Source organism: Oryx dammah, unplaced genomic scaffold (genome assembly GCF_014754425.2).
Source record: "Oryx dammah isolate SB20612 unplaced genomic scaffold, SCBI_Odam_1.1 HiC_scaffold_2, whole genome shotgun sequence".
Classification (NCBI taxonomy): domain Eukaryota; kingdom Metazoa; phylum Chordata; class Mammalia; order Artiodactyla; family Bovidae; genus Oryx; species Oryx dammah.
The window spans coordinates 182,633,234-182,649,594 of NW_024070186.1; the positions used below are offsets into that span (position 1 = coordinate 182,633,234).

The 16,361-nt window shown below is 52.8% G+C and overlaps 1 protein-coding gene across 2 annotated transcripts in view; it reads right to left on the minus strand.

Moving 5' to 3' along the window:
• Window positions 1-7,845: 7,845 nt before the first annotated feature.
• XPO6 (exportin 6) overlaps window positions 7,846-16,361 on the minus strand; it is a 107,043-nt gene continuing 98,527 nt past the window's right edge. For both annotated transcript variants that reach the window (XM_040258494.1, XM_040258487.1), the window contains exons 21-24: window positions 14,989-15,150; window positions 11,653-11,751; window positions 11,297-11,527; window positions 7,846-8,532 (exon numbers count right to left, since the gene is read on the minus strand). In XM_040258494.1, coding sequence (XP_040114428.1) covers window positions 8,431-8,532; window positions 11,297-11,527; window positions 11,653-11,751; window positions 14,989-15,150 — 594 coding nt within the window. In that variant the 3' untranslated portion in view covers window positions 7,846-8,430. The remainder of the gene's footprint in view (window positions 8,533-11,296; window positions 11,528-11,652; window positions 11,752-14,988; window positions 15,151-16,361) is intronic.

A 16,361-nucleotide genomic window follows, 5' to 3' on the forward strand; every position in this document is an offset into this window, starting at 1 on the left:
GAGTTCATTTTGCCCACGATCCCTCACGTGTGCGTGTACGCAGGCACACACACACACACTCTCTCTCATGAGTAATTATGATGATATAAAGGACAGGGAACAGTTTGCATTTGGAGTAACCTGGAAGGACTTAAAGACTGTCATACAGTGAAGCAAGTTAGAGAGATAAATATGCATGATATCCCTTATATGTGGAACTTAAAAAGAAATGATACAAAAGAACTTATTACAAAACAGAAACAGACTCACAGACTTAAAGAACTGGGCATAGGGTTACCAGAGGGGAAGTATGGGGGAAGAGATAGAGAGTTTGGGACCGCCATGTACACACTGCTCGATTTAAAATGCATAACCGACAAGGACCTACTGCGTAGCACATGGAACTCTGCTCACTGTTATGCAGCCGCCTGGATGGGAGGGAAGTTAGGAGGGGAATGGATACATGCACATCCGCAGTTGCTCTGCTGTGCACCTGAAGCTATCACAACATTGTTAACTGGCTATACTCCAATATAAAATAGGGCTTCCCTGATGGCTCAGCAGTAAAGAATCTGCTTGCAATGGAGGAGACACAGGAGACTTGGGTTCAATCCCTGGGTCAGGAAGATCCCCTGGAGGAGGAAATGGCAACTCCTGTAGTCTTGCCTGGAAAATTCCATGGACAGAGAAGCCAAGTGGGCTACTGTCCCCACGGTTGCAAAGAGCCAGACACAACTGAGCGCACATGCCAATACAAAATTAAAAGTTTTTTTAAAAAAGGACACAGTCCACTTTGTTGAGGGCAGGACCCATGGTTTTCTATGCATGGGTCCTCCACCCAGCAATGGCCACAGGGTAGACCCGCAGTAAATGCCTGGTGACAGCCTGGCAGACTGAACCGGTGAGTGAGCGTTAAGTGACACGCACCATCCTATTAAGGGAAACCTACACAGCTGTGGCTTGACTCCGCACCCCTGTGCACAGAAAAACCCCAAGGAGCCTTGTGCTCAGGGATGGGCCTCCCAGAAGTATACTCCACCTGGGCCACCTACACAAACTGGACTCTGCAAACTACTCTCAAAGCCACCAGGGAAAGCAGAACCAACTTAGGTATGAAGCCTGCTGTGCGTCAGGAAGCAGGTCTGTTCCTCACACGCACAGGCTCTGAAAGTAAGAGAGAGAGGGATGGGGCCCGGCAGACACGGTGAACCTGAGCCCCCAGGCCCAGGCTCAGAGCTCTCAGCTTCCTGCTCTCCCCACAACCAGCTCAGGCTCTGGAAACCCCGCAGCCCCACCCACAAAGCGCCTCCTCCGGGCCCGTCAGGAAGCAGTATACAGAGCATGGCAGCCACAGCAGCTCTACTAGGGAGCAGTATTCGGAATCCTGGAGACCTGGTTTCCCGCCCTGCCGCATGCCAGCTGTGTGACCTTATAAGCCTGCTCAGTCGCTTCAGTCGAGTCCAACTCTTTTGCGACCCCATGGACTGTGGCCCACAGGCTCCGCTGTCCATGGGATTCTCCAGGCAAGAATCCTGGAGTGCGTTGCCACTTCCTCCTCCAAGGGATCTTCCCGACCCATGGATGGAACCCAGGTCGCCTGTGTCTCCTTCGCGGGCAGGCGGGTTACCACTGGGCCACCTGGGAGGCCTGTGTGACCTTGGGCAAGCCACGTAACCCCTCCGGGCCCCAGTGTCCTTCAGGTTGAAGAGGAATAGTAACAAATGTCCAGCTCATTGGAGTATGAGCTTAGGAGGAATTTCCTGGTGGTCCAGTGTTTAGGACTCCGTACTTCCACTGCAGGGGAACAGGTGCGATCCCTGGTCAGGGAACTAAGATCCCACGTGCCAGTGTGGCCGAAAAAAAGGAATATGGGCTTAGGAATGACTGACAGGAGCACGGAAGCTTCCAGGCCCCTGGGCGTGCCACGCCCGCAGCGTGGCTGAGCTGAGCCCGGCGCCTCCATGAGCAATGCAGGCAGGGGAGCACACAGACCTAAAATGGGACCCCAGCTTTGCCAGTGACTTGGGCAAGTCACCTCCTCTCTCTGAGTCTCAGTTTTCTCCTCTGTAAGCATGTGCTGTAAGAGCAAAGGAATCCTAAGGGGGTGAGGTGGGTGCCTGCAGAGGGCAAGGCCTGTCTCCAGTGACAGGTGGGAACCATTTTTGAAAATGGCACAACACAAATCAGATGGTAAGGAATCTACCTGCAATGCAGGAGACCCAGGCTCAATCCCTGGGTCGGGAAGATCCCCTGGAGAAGGCAATGGCAACCCACTCCAGTATGCTTACCCGGAGAATCCCATGGACAGAGGAGCCTGGTGGGCTACGGTCCATGGGGTCGCAGAGTGGACATGACTGAGTGACTAACACTTTCACTTTCTCACAGCTTCCTCGGAGTTCCCAGCCCCTCCCCAGGCAGGCTCAGCGGAAGGAAGTTGGAGATGCTGTGCACGCCCTTCTCGGGAGCCTGAATCACTTCTACTCCAGTGCCCTTCAGAGGCTGGAAGCAAGGTCGCAGCAATTCCCATCAGCTCAGGAGTCATCCACTTGGCAGGGAGAGGTGGGGTGGGCTGATGGCAGCCTGTGGACCACAGGGCCCACCTCTGCAAAAATGGCAGGTAAGCCTTCCTCAAGGGCTCCGAGAATGGACAGCATCTGATGGCTTCTCTGGAAGGAGCTGCGTCTCTGGATGAGCCTCCTGTTTCAGGCCTCATGCTAACTCCAGACACTCATGTGGGTCCGAGAGAAATGAGGGCCCAGATTACCTCTCACAGTGTTCCAGGGGCCGCTTCTCTCTCACCAGCCCCAGTCACATCTTGGCAGAAACAGCCAAAGAAAGCTGAGTTCTCTAAGGGGCCTGTGACCCACCAAAAGACATGTGCATGCAGAGGGGCCTAAGGGGCCCGGACCCTGCCATGCATGTAACATTGTCTGGTTCACCCTGAAAGAGATGTGTGGATATACAGACACACAGGGAAAGGGTCATCATAATGCCTTAAGAGATTTTTATTTTCTTTAGATCAGAAAGGAACATGCATTATTTGTACAATAAAGAGAAGGAAAACTGGAGCTGTGGGACCTCCCCTGTGGTCCGGTGGCTAAGACTCCACACTCCCAATGCAGGCCTAGGTTCAATCCCTGGTCGGGGAACTAGATCCCACAAGCTGCAACTAAGACCCGGTGCAGGTAACAAATATAATAAATCAAATATATTTTTAAAAACTGGAGCTACTGGAGGTGTTTAAATCATTAGTCTTTCTCTCCTTGCCCTCCACCACCACCACCACACAAGGCTCTTGGCTTAGACCCAAGGGGCTACAAAACCCAGGTCGGCGGTGAAATCTACCACCTCCCTCAAGGGCCTGAGCCAGTTAATTAAAGTGGCTCTTAAAAGATGTCCCCAAGTGATGCAGACAGGGGAGAGCAGAAAAGGGAGTCCTTGAACTGCAGAAATCCTTCACTGAAGAGCCATTCACTTGAGTGCTTCTCCCTGAGGAGCCTGAAAGCAAGGCCAGGCGATCCGAGCAGACACCAAGGATACAGCTTCATTCTGTGAGATATCAGCCAGAAGAGACCCCAGTGTGACTCCAGCTTCCTCCTGTGAGGAAAAACCCATTTGGATAAATCTGGAGAGATCCTCGCACACTCAAGTGTTCTGGGGGCACCTGCCCCAGGCCAGGCCCTACACACAGCACTGGGGATACAGACATGCCCCGGACTTCCAGGACCCCTCACCCTGATGGGGGACACAGGCGCTGCAGGGTCAGCGAGGAAGCCTGTGTCAAGGGGAGGGCAGGAGAGCTCCTGAGGAGGGGAGGGCCTGGGGGAGAGCAGCCGGCTCGTCCAGAGGGTCAGGGAGGAGCCCTGCTTTCCCCCAGAGCTGGTGCGGAGACAACCCAAACCGGTCAGACTGCAGCAGGGGAATACATTATTGTGCATCCTCTGTCTCAGGGCTGGGGACCAGCTCAGAGTCGACCCCTCCCAACGAGCCAGGAGGCTGCACCTGAAGCTGAATGGAAGGACCTCGGGGGTCGTCTGTCTTTCTGTTAGTCACTCAGTTGTGTCCTACTCATTGCAACCCCATGGACTGGAGCCCGCCAGGCTCCTCTGTCCATGGGGATTTCCCAGCCAAGAATACTGGAGTGGGTTGCCATCCACTTCTCCAGGGGATCTTCCCAACCCAGCAATCAAACCCAGACCTCCTGCATTGCAGGCAGATTCTTTATATGTGACCCACTAGGAAAGATCTGCTACAGTGAAACAAGCCTCCCAGGGCCAGACACTTTCTCCTCCAGGACCAAGGAGAACAGAAGCCCCAGCTGACACCTGTAGTCCCAGAATTGCTGTTGATAATGTCTCTTCTCTCTCAACACATCCTGGTTTGGAAGGAAGGTTTTAGTCACCCCACCCATCTGTGCACCAAAGCTTCGTGGCAGTCTTCAAAACGCCTCCGGCTAGTTCCAGCCTGCCTCACCAGCCTGAAGATGCTATTGGACCTGGGTCTTCACCTTTCCTCTACCCCTTGCCCCAGGTGAGAGCCTGCTCAGGTGACACCTGCAATGAAGCCTCCCCTGACCCCCTAGTTCAACAACCCTCTGTCCATTTCCTAGACTCTTTGCCCCCATCACCCCCAACAGTCCTGAATACTTAGATTCTGTTTTTCGGCTGTGCGGGGTCTTCATTGCTGTGCGGGCTTTCTCTAGTAGCAGTGAGCAGGGCCTACACTTCATTGTGGTGCTCAGGCTTCTCACCACGGTGGCTTCTCTTGTTGGCTCTTCTCATGGGCTCTAGGAGAGCAGGCTTCAGTAGCTGCAGCTTGCGGGCTCAGGAGTGGCGGTGCACTGGCTTACCTGCCCTGCAGCAAGTGGAATCTTCCTGGACCAGGGATCAAACCCATGTCCTCTGCACGGGCAGGTGGATTCTTACCCAGTGTACCACTGGGGAAGTCTAGTACACATTCTGCAATGATTTCTTTGCCTTTCTCAATGGTGACTTCCTTGCAGACACAGGCCGTGTCTTACTTGTCTCCAAATCTTTCCTTCCGTTGCAGCCTAGCACCTGGCTTAAGAAGGCAGATGGTAAGTTTGTTGAACTGATGAACCACCATCAGTTATGGTTCCTGTCAAGGCCCAAGGAGTGGACTAGAACTGTAACCTCTTCTCCCCCGGGTCCCAGCCGCCTTGGAGAGGTGTCCCTCAGGGACAACAATGTGGCTCAGAAGTGGGCAGAAGGCCTGTTTAGGCTGCCACTAACCAGCCAGGCGCCCCCGGGGGCTCAGAGGCCCTGAGATCCACAAAGCCAGGGGCTGACCTGGAGTCTTACAGCACAGACATTTTGCAGCTCTGAAATCTGTAACTTTCAGCCTTCTCCTGAAATAGAAATCAGGCCCCACTGATACCTATCATAAGCCTCAAAAATATTTGACGCAGCAATTTCACATGCACGACTGAACCTATGGAAATAATCACACAAGTACACCAAGATTTATGTACAAAGATGTTCACCGCAGCAGCATTTGCAATAAAAAAAAAAAAAAAACCTGTAAGCAAATCATGGTTATCACCATATGAAAGAATACAATTACTGAACTGAGGTTTATGTACCCTACGCACAGTGAGACCAAACAACACCGACATGTCGGAGTTTGAGCAGAGAAAGGTTTATTGCAGGGCCACACAAGGAGACAGGAGGCTCATGCCCGCCAAACCCTGAACTCCCTGAAGGATTTCAGAAAAGCATTTTTAAAGGCCAGGTGACCGAGGGGTGCTGTTGGTTGTCACAAACTTCTTGATGCAGCCATCTTCCATCAACGTAGGTTAGGTCAAAATGTTCCTGTAAACCTCCAACAAAACAAATGTCATTCTCTGTTCTACAACTTTTTATCTCTATATGAATAGAAAAATGTTATACTCTTAAAGGTTGGAGCTTTGCGAATGGCCTATCCTGTGTATTTTAGGCAATAGGCAATGTTCTTAACTCCAAGCAAAAGGAACAAGATACAAAGGTTAAAGCAAAATAAACAGCTCAAACATGGAGTCAGATTTGTTCTTTCCAATTACAATACCGTCCAAGGTTTAAAATCATGATTTAGTATAATATGTAATAACACTCAGTATAATACTTAATAATGGGGCTTCCCTGCTGGCTCAGATGGTAAAGAATCTGCCTGCAATGCAATGAGACCCAGGTTTAATCCCTGGGTCAGAAAGATCCCCCTGGAGGAGGGCACAGCAACCCACTGCACCATTCTTGCCTTGAGAATTCCATGGATAGAGGAGCCTGGTGGGCTACAGTACCTAGGGTTGCAAAGAGTTGGATACAACTGAGCGATTAACACTTAATAACATGAGAAAATGGTGATGTTAAGTAAATAAAAGGGAGACTATAAAAACAATGGGACTTTAATTTTTTTAAAAAAAAGGAAGAATGAGAAAATTGTTCATTTCTACACACATATAGGAAAGAAAATTCACAGAAATAACTTTTTAAATATTTATTTGGTGGCAGTGGGTCTTTGTTGTGACACGCAGATCTTTCCTTGTGGTACACTGCAGTCAGGAGGCATCACATCAGAGCTGTCTCACCTCCCCCGAGGGGAGGCTGCCTTCCTGCAGGTCATCCAGCCTCCTGTCCACCTCCAAGGCCCGGGAGCTCACTACAATCCACACAGCAGGGGCTGTGCCTGTCAGTGTTGGAATAAAAACCCTCCATCCCAACCCACCTCACTCCTCAGGGCCTTTCTTCTACCCTCCCAGGTCCTTCCTTGTGTTTCATGAGTGGAGCTCACAGGGGACCAAACCCATCCCCTCCATCCCCAGGCGTTCAGAAAGCCCTTTCAGAATGCCGGCGCAGACATTGCTCCCGGCCTTGCCAAGCAGACAGGTGAGGTAGTATTTATAGCCTGAGAATAATTGGATGCTAATTCCCTTCTGTAGGAGAGTGAGAAGTTCAGTTCCCTCCTCTATGAACTCAGAAGTGGGGCTAGCTGCAGCTGGGAGGCTGTGATTGACAAGGAACAGGGGACTGTGTGCATAAACACACACACAGCTCAAACCCGGCCCAGGGCCCCACTCCCACCAAAGCGATTCTGATCAAGAAAGGCCCTGGAAGGAAAAGCCATCAGCCAGCTCCCTTCCTCTCCAGTTCTATCGACAACCCTGACCCTGACCCTTAACCCACCCTTACTTTCAGGTGAGCATACCTCCTCCTGCCAGGCGTGGTATTCCTCATGAGAAGCAACCCAAGTCCTGTCAGTCCACTCCCTGTCACACCTGAACCAGGAGTTGCACTGATCCATTAGCCCAGAAACTCCCAGGACAAGTGCCATCTCTGCCCATGTGCCTGTTCCCTGACACACCAGCGAGCCTGAGTCCCACCCACTCCTGCCCCTCACATGAATGGCTACACCCTCCTTCCCTTCTCCAGCCACCACTCTCAGAAAGTCCATCAGGAGACCCCTGCTGCCCTGCCACTCTCGGCTGAGACCCTGGGACCCCAAGGGGCCCACTCCCTGGGAGGGGGAGGAGTGGACATGGCTCGATGAGCAACGGGGTGGGCACCTCCCAGACACCAGAGCCCACTCCACTAAGGAAACCGTCAGTGGAACCAAGTCCCCCGCCCTTCCTGAACATGAGAAACAGGGGCCCTGAGTCTTCTCGTGGTTAAAGACGTTGTCGAGAAGAGGGTGGAATGGAAGCCAGTCCTGGGAAGGGCTCTCCCAGGGCACCGATGCAGGGCCCACCCCTCATGGCCCTGCTCCCCGCCAGGCCTGACCCTTCACCGGGATGCTGGACCCTGAGGAAGTGGTGGTGTTTTTTTTTTTCCTCTTGACAAAGTTTTGAGTGGAAAAGAAGCTCCGTAACCAACGTTTATATAACAACAACATAAGCATTTTATTTTTTCATTAAGCTTCTTAGTTTCTTAGTATCACAATGGAATGATGAGAAAACAAGAACAACCAAAAAAAAAAAAAAAAAAAAACCCATGAGTCTGCAAATCTCTGACAAAAAGCAGAGACTTCAAGGCAATTTAGGGGGAGGGAGGAGAGGCTTGACGGAAGCGCCAATGCAGTCCCAGCGTCATGCCTCTCCTGAGCGGGCTGGGCCAGGGGGGTGGAATGGTGGGAAGGTGGCACCGTCGCAGCTGTCCTTGGCGTTGCTGCCTGGTGACTGACACGCATGATCCGCACAGACCACCCCACAGGGCGTCCCGGCACTGCCCTGGTACCTGGCCGCATGACCCCCGCCTGCTCCAAACACCCCATGCCCTTCAGCTGGTGCTGAGATGCCCTGGAGCCAGTTCTGCTGGGCGGGCAGCAAGACAGGAGCGTGGAGGAGTTGTGAGCATCAGAGGAGCGGCCGAGGCTGGTCAGGAGACACCGGTGGCCGCAGGCGGAGGTGGTGCGGGGGCAGCAGCAGGAATCGGGGTCCCTCGGGCGGTGAGCAGGCCACACCTAGAGCTTCACGGTGCCAGGGGGCAGGCTGTCGTTGCAGAGTCTGTAGTAGCGCAGGTCGTTGACCAGCCTGTGCACATTCTGGGTGAACGAGGGCAGGTCCTGGAAGGCAGGGGCACAGCTGCAGCCCAGCCCCACACGACACCCAAACCACCCACACCTCCCAGCCACTGCTTCCCACGGGGTGTTCGGAACTCTGCGGACACTCTACCAGACTCGAAACTGTCCTCATTCTTTGCCCCACACGTGAGCAAAAGCACGGTGGGAGGAAAAGAATGACAGCTGGCGTGGCCCTAGTGCCCACCACGTGCCAGGCCCTGTCCCCAAGCAATTCGGCGACAAACTCATTCAATCCTCATGGCCAGCCTGCGACACAGATTGTTAGCACTGCCACTGGAAGGAGGAAGAAAGTGAAGCACAGAGAGGTCAGGAAACCTGCCCCGGTGACACAGGCAGGAAGGGCGGGCATCCAGACTGAAGTCACTGCCATGGCTCCCCTTCCCCATGGCCAGCCAGGTCCCTCTGCAGAACCGTCTCCAACCAGGGCTCCAGGCAGGCCCTGCCAATCAAGCGTCATACACCGGAAGCGGCCTACATGCCACCCGACACCTAGCCTGCTGGCCACAGAGTGCAAACAGAGAAAGCCTCCCATGGGAAGCCCAAAGTCAGCCACGGACCACTATGGGACCACCAGAGGCCGTCTTCTTCACTTGGGGATTGGATCAGTAATGCCGGATTGCAGGTCCACACACAGAGGAACATCTACAGTGCTTGTCTACACCTGCAAGGCCACCTGGCTACCCTCCCTCCTTCTCAAAGGCTGCCTCTTCCAAAAAGGCCACTCAGATACAATCTATTTCCTGGCCTCGACAGGGGAGGTCAGCGCCTCTGCTCCGAGCTCTCGGGAGGCCCGTGGTTCTCCCTGCCCATGGACAGAGCACAGGTTCCGGAGCCAGAACCCCTAGCTCTGGATCCTGCTTCTTGAATCTACCAATCCCAAGTTCTGTACTGCTGACCTTTCTGAGCCTGGGCTCCTCTGTGAAGCAGGGTTGGCAACAGGACCTACCCTTCACGGAAGGCTGTTGCAAGGCTTAAAGAAGTCAATGGAGCTGAGCTCCACCAGCTCCACTGAGCTAGTGGCTCAGTGGGAAAGAATCCACCTGTCAATGCAGAATCCCTGATCCGGGAAGATTCCACATGCAGTGGAGCAACTAAGCCCGTGCATCACAACTACTGAGCCTGTGCTCTCCAACCAGTGAGCCACGATTCCTGAAGCCTGTGCGTCTCAGTCAGTGCTCCAGAACGAGAGGAGCCACCACAGCGAGAAGCCTGCGCACCACAGCCACTCTCTACAACTAAACAGAATCCCGAGCAGCAACAAAGACCCAGCCTAGCCAAAAATAAATAAATAAAATAAAATAAATTTTTTAAACCAAGCACATAAGGTGCTTGGCTCAGCGAGGTCCACAGAGGTCGCCGTTGCCTGTCTTCCCAGCAAGATGCTTGCAGGCAGGGTAAGTGGCGCTCCAGGAAACCCTGGCACAGGGCCTGAGATGCAGCCAGCTTCAACTACACGGTGGATGAATGAATGAAGGCACTGACTACTTATTTCATCCTTGTGAAAACAAACCCAGGGATGTTTTTAAAATCAATGGCTCCTGAATGCCAAGTTCAAATTTCCTGAGTGAAACACAGGAGTACTGGTGCAAAAGCACCCCAGGTGCTCGATGCATACTGAGATTTGAAAGCCACTGTTTAAATCCAGAAGTCGACCTAACAATGGCACCACTAGAAACCAATCACTGAACATTAGGGCCTCCAGGACAAGGACGACAGAAAGACCCAACCAGCTGAAGTGAACTTCAAGAAGCTCAGGAGAAAACAAGATCAATCCCAGGGAGAGAAAGACTCCAAGACAAGGGAAAACAGGAGCTGAGTCTAACAAAGAATGATCCTGCCACGTATCACAGAGGAGATGATCAAGGGGCATGTGGAGTTTCCCCAGCAAGAGCAACATGTGCCCCTGAAGAGGTAGGTGGACAGGCTGTTGCACACGGGTCAGGTCAGCAACACTGAGAGGACACAGAAGGAGCAGGCGTCACTGCGCCAAGGGTGAGGAGGCGGAAGACAAAAAATTATTGGACACATAAAGGTCCTGGAAGAGCCTCCTGGCAGGCGAGCAGCGAAGACTTGGCAGGGGAAACAGGAAGGAGGAGGGCCGGTGAGGGCCCAGCAAGGAGGCCCCAGGGCAGAAGAGGCCAGCACCACAGGACCCAGACACACCAGCAGGGATGGCTTCCCACACTCCAGAGACCTCACCACCCCAGCTCCCACCTGAGGGGCTGCCCAGCCACCTGACCGCCTCCGGGGGAACAGCATGGGGAAGAGTGTGAACGCCAGGAGGCTCCTCCCAGCCCACGGCAGCAGGTCAGCCCCGCTGCGACTAGCATCTGAGAAGAGCCCAAGGCCCCACCTCTAACCCTGGGCTCCCTTCCAAGCACCAATCTTCTCAGTCTGTCACAAGTCCGGGCTGTGCCAGCTCACGACCCAGAGGAAACAAGAGCTGGGCCCTACTCAGAGGTGGGCTCGACGGTGTGCAAAGAAGCTGAGAGAAACCAGGTGGATGGCTGGGGCCAGAACAGGGATTGGGGGCTAAGCAGCAGAGATAAAGAATATACTCGCCACCGAGGACACCCCGAGGGACAGCGCGTGCCCCTCAGTCTGGTCACAGCACCGAGTCCCCCAGGAGCCTCACGAGCTACAGCGGAGCATGCCCGAGGCAGCCTGCTCCGCCTCTCGGAACGGGCGCCGGGCCTGAGCGCCCACGCCTGCCCTCCTCCCTTCAGCCGGGCCTCCCTCTCCTCACCCGATCCATCTTGAAATTGCGGCCCAGCACATTTTTCTGGTTGGCATCCACACCGTCACAGCTGGTGAGGAACTCCGGGAGGAAGGCCGTGAAGAAGCCGTCGAAGTCCACGGAGGCCATGTTGTAGATGGCGATGCCGATGTCCTCCTGCAGGAGGTCGTGGGACCTGCACACCAGGACCTGGAGCAGCACGTTCACGAACTGGAAGAGCATGGCGCTCCGGAAGATCTTCTACAGACAGACAGACGGACGAGCGGGGTGAGCGGCAGGCCGGCAGGCTCCACAGCCAATGACCCAGGGGGCGCTAGGCACCCCTGACGATGAAGCCTTTATCTGAGAGCTGGTGGGGCACTCACCTTGTGGTACAGCTTTTGCTTGGTGTTGAGAGTCTCCAAGTAAAAGAGGTTTTGTTTAAATAGGTGGATATCGGGCTGGAGAAAGGACTGTCCAAAAGCCTAGGAAGTAAGACCACCATTTTATTAGCGACCTTTACACACCCTTAGATCCAGCCCTTCCAGGGCACCTCCCTACACCCAGAGACCCGACACTCGCTGGCGGCTCCCCATGTCAACACAGGGTGAGGGCGCCTGCTGCCTCGCTCTCCTGGCCCATCTGGTCAGATCTTTGGAATGCTCCTGTGTAGTCTGGGCTCCCAAGAACTCCCCACTGGGCCTCACTTATTTGGTTGCATCTTGACCCTTTTTTAATAAACCTCTAACCCCCTTCACAGAGTCTGTCTTTGGAGGAAGAAGCTAACACCTCAAGGCAAATACCTCAGCCATTGCAGCAGACACCAGAGGCTGCCCACCCCCAGCTCATGCCAACTACTCACCCATAAGCCACCCTCTCCATGGCATCCCAGGTCTTATAAACCACAAATCCTTGAAGCTCCTGTACAACCAGCTGCCTCTGCCTTGGGGTTAAGCAATAGCTCATCTTTAAACTGCTTTGCAGGATCTGGGCTGTGGAATTCTTTTACTCGTTCACCCTCCCCACTCTAAGTACAAAGAGGCCTGCTCCAACAGGAAGTGACTGAGGAGGGGGCCTTCCTGGGGGTTCAGTGGTAATGAATCCGCCTGCCAATGCAGGAGACATAGGTTCCATCCCTGATCACAGGCCATGGAGTGACTGAGCCCACAGGCTACTGAGCCTGTGCTCTAGAGCCTGGGAACCACACCTACTGAAGGCCGCACGCCCTAGAGCCTGCGTGCCGCAGCGAGAAGCCACGGCAAGGAGCCTGTGTGCCTCAACTAGAGAGTAGTCCCCGCTCGCCACGCGAGAGCTAGAGAAAAGCCCTCACACAGCAATGAAGACCCAGCACAGCCAAAGATAACAACACATACAAATTATAAAAACAGTCTGACTGAGGAGGAGTAGGGTAGGCCAATGAAACGCAAACCCATCGGTGGGCAGGACACAACCCACAATAGGCCAGCTGACAGCTTCATCATTCTGTCCCTGGGCTCCTAAACTATAAGAAGGGGGTCTTATAATCCTTGTGCCGTGATGAAACCTTCACGACATCCAATGGTTTTATTTTTTAATCATGTTTATTGAAGTGTAACAGAGTAAAATTCACCCCTTTGATGTTCACCATCATGTGGTTCTAAGCAACACACAGAGGAATCTAACCACCACGATCATCAATAACAAAGATCTCCTCTCCTCAGAAAGTCCCCTCACGCCCCTGCTGCGGTCAGTCCTCGGCCCCTGCTGCTGTTGTTGTTCAGCCCCTCAGTCGTGTCCGACTCTTTGCAACCCCATGGACTGCAGCATGCCAGGCTTCCCTGTCCACAATTTCTCAGAGTGTGCGCAAATTCATGTCTGTTGAGTCAGCGATGCCATCTAACCATCTTTTCCTCTGCTGCCCTCTTCTCCTCCCGCCTTCCATCCTTCCCAGCAACAAGGTCTTTTCCAACGTGTCGACTCTTCATGTCACGTGGCAAAAATATTGGGAGCTTCAGCTTCAGCATCAGTCTTTCCAATGAATATTCAGGACTGATCTCCTTTAGGATTGGTTGGTTTGATCTCCTTGCAGTCCAAGGGACTCTCAAGAGTCTTCTCCATGACCACAGTTCGAAAGCATGAATTCTTTGGCCCTCAGCCGTCTTCATGGTTTCCCTCTCACACCCAAATGTGGCTCCTGGCAAAGCCATGGCTGTGACTGTGCGGCCTTTGTCAGCAGAGGCTGTCTCTTAGTGTCCCTTAATGCGCTGTCTAGACTTGTCACAGCTTCCCTTCCAAGGAGCAAGTGTCTTTTAATTTCATGGCTTTCCTCTCCTCCTACCCCTAGGCAACCACTGCTCACTCTGTTCCTCTGGGTTTGCTTTTTCCAAAACATGTGTCATATGATGGGATGGAATCAGCAGTGTTTCCAAAGCAACCCTGTGGAGCTGGTTTCTTTGTACTGGGTGCAAGGCACTGGGAGGCCGCGGCCTTGCTGCATCGATGAGGACAGTGCCTTCTCACGGCTGAGGGGCAGGTGTCAACAGTCTATCTAGTCACCACCTGATGGATATTTGGATTGTTTCCAGCTTTTGGCAATTAGGAAAAAAGCTGCTATAACATCTCTGTACAGTCTGTGGGAATAACATGTCTTCATTTACCTTAGGTAAAAAATTTAGAGGTGAGATTGCTAGATCATAGAGTAAATACATGTTTAACTTTGTAAGAAACTGCCAAACTGTGAAGCTGTTTTCCAAAGTGGCTTTTACCAGTCCTGAGTGGAGGACTAGCCATCTGTCTACCAAAAGCAGCTTAAAAGCAAGGACAGAGTTGAAGAAGGAGGTAGGAGGGGAGGGGAGAAGGCATCTGAATGCTCCAAACCCAGGCCAGCCATGGGGTGTCAGAGATGGAAGAACAGCAAAATAACTGGCAAGACCAGGGGTGCAACAATTGCTCTTCCACACCAGGAGTGTGTCTCATGCGTGTGTGTGTTGGAGCGGAGCTAAAGTGAAGAACAGCAGAAACCCCTTTGGCTTCTCTGTGAGGAAAAACTAGCACTGAAAAATCAGAAAATAAAAATAACCCTCTACTTTGACCGAGACTTAGAATAAGAAAGTTGTACAGCTGAGTGCAGAACAAGGAGCGTGCCTAAAAGCAGTCAGGGAGCAGCTGGCCACCCTCTGAGTGCTCGGCCCCCAGGGCTCACAACCATCACACTTGATCGGAAAGGGAGACTGACTCCCAGGGCAGGGCTTCTCCCAACATCACACAAGCCAGAATTATCTTTGAAAAATGCAGATCAACTACCACAGTGCTGCGGGTGAGGAGGCCCAGGTGTACCCAACGCAGGGGGCGGCCTACATGTGGGCTAACTCCACTGCAAGGCAGAGGGAAGGGAGCTCATGTGGACCCAGCACTCCCAGGACCAGGAACACGATGTATGCTCTCATGTAACCCACAACAAAGCCGTGAATCAGGCAGTGTTACCCCTACTTCACGGAGAGACCAAGGCTCCAGGAAATTAACTAACATCACAGGTATAGAGCGAGAGTTGAGCTTCAGATCCAAAACTGCGAGGCTTCAAAGCACGACTCTGTGGCACCCACTGAAGTGGCCACGTTAGAGGAATTGGGACCATGAGCCAGAGAAGCAACGCGACGGACAGTCGGCCAATAGATGCACTGGCGTCCGGAATGGGGCCTGCCTGTTCGTGGATTCCACTCAGCCTCACCAGCTCTCCAGGTTACCTGCATGATGGCACTGAACTGCGGTTGGTTCTCCATCTGCTCCTCAGCCATGCCCCTCTGCACACTGGCCAGGACGGTGGACTTGAAGAAGTACCTCCAGTTGTGATGGAGCGTCCGGAAAAGGAGCTCAAACAGCTCTGCCTTCACATCAGGGGAGGGGCGCTGTGGAGACACACACAGACCCTCGCACCTGCCCTTCCTGAGGCTCAGGAGCCACCCACAGCCTGGTCCCGGCGCAGGGAAGAGGTCTGAGAGCTCCCTGCTGACAGTCAGCAGCATTCCCCCTTCCGCGTGGCTCTCATCCCGTCCAGCCCACCGTGGGCCAGCATTTAGCCCCCCAACAGGCCTGCAGTTCAAAGGAGCAGCACTTAGGCCAAGACGGGGCCAGAGCTGAGACACACAATGCCTGGGTCAGTGCCAAGGGGCCCTTTCTCTGATGGAAGCACTCACAGCTTTACAAGCTCGGAAAAAAGGTTCCTAAGTGGAAAAACAATTAGGACTACGGGTTTCCTGTTTAGAAAGCAGCTGATCTGATCTGTCATGCTCCTTTGCCAGAATTTAAAAAAAAGCGTCCCGGCTAACCTATTGGTCTTATGCGACCTCCGAGGATACAGACAGATGAGAAGGCTTGACGGAGGTTCCGCCCTCTACAGAAAAGGAGTTTTAAAAGCACTTAGAAACCACCAAACGCAGCATGAGAGGGCCTCCAGGTAGAAGTGGCACCTCACGGTGGAGGCAGCTTCTGGTGCTAACTGCTCTCCGAGTCTGTCTCCTCTTTCACCGGCAGGAGGAGGAGGAAAGGGAGGCAGGCTCAGCAATGATCTTCTAATTTACCCCAAAATCTCCAAGTCGTGGAAGATCATGACAGGTCACATTATTCCACGTGTCTTGGCAGAAGTCAACATTATAAGGCCCAGATCTGTTTAATCCAGCCTCGACTGAAATCAAGACCAGTGGGTACCAGCTTCCATGACAACACTCAGAGGGCCAAGATGTGTTTAATGACACAGAGCAACCGGAGTGACTTACACCTTAGCTTGGGCAGTTAGAAAGGTCAGCCCTTGTTTACAAAACTATCATAGAAAACTTCAGTAAAAATGTACTGATTCTGAATTTGGTCATGTTGAGTGGCTGTTTTCTAAGAAGGACAAGGAGCTTTCTAATGATGAAAACCTTGAATGGTTTTCTAGGAACTTGTTTTGTATGCTTGAGATTATGAAAGTTCTTAATAGCAAAGTAGTATAAAATTTTGTTATTATAATGTTTGTTACATCTGCTGGAGAAAACCACACACTCACCTAAAGTTATAAACTGGTTCCCATGGGAGGGTGACCTTACCAACCAAGCAACCTCCTGACAATGAACCGGCCATG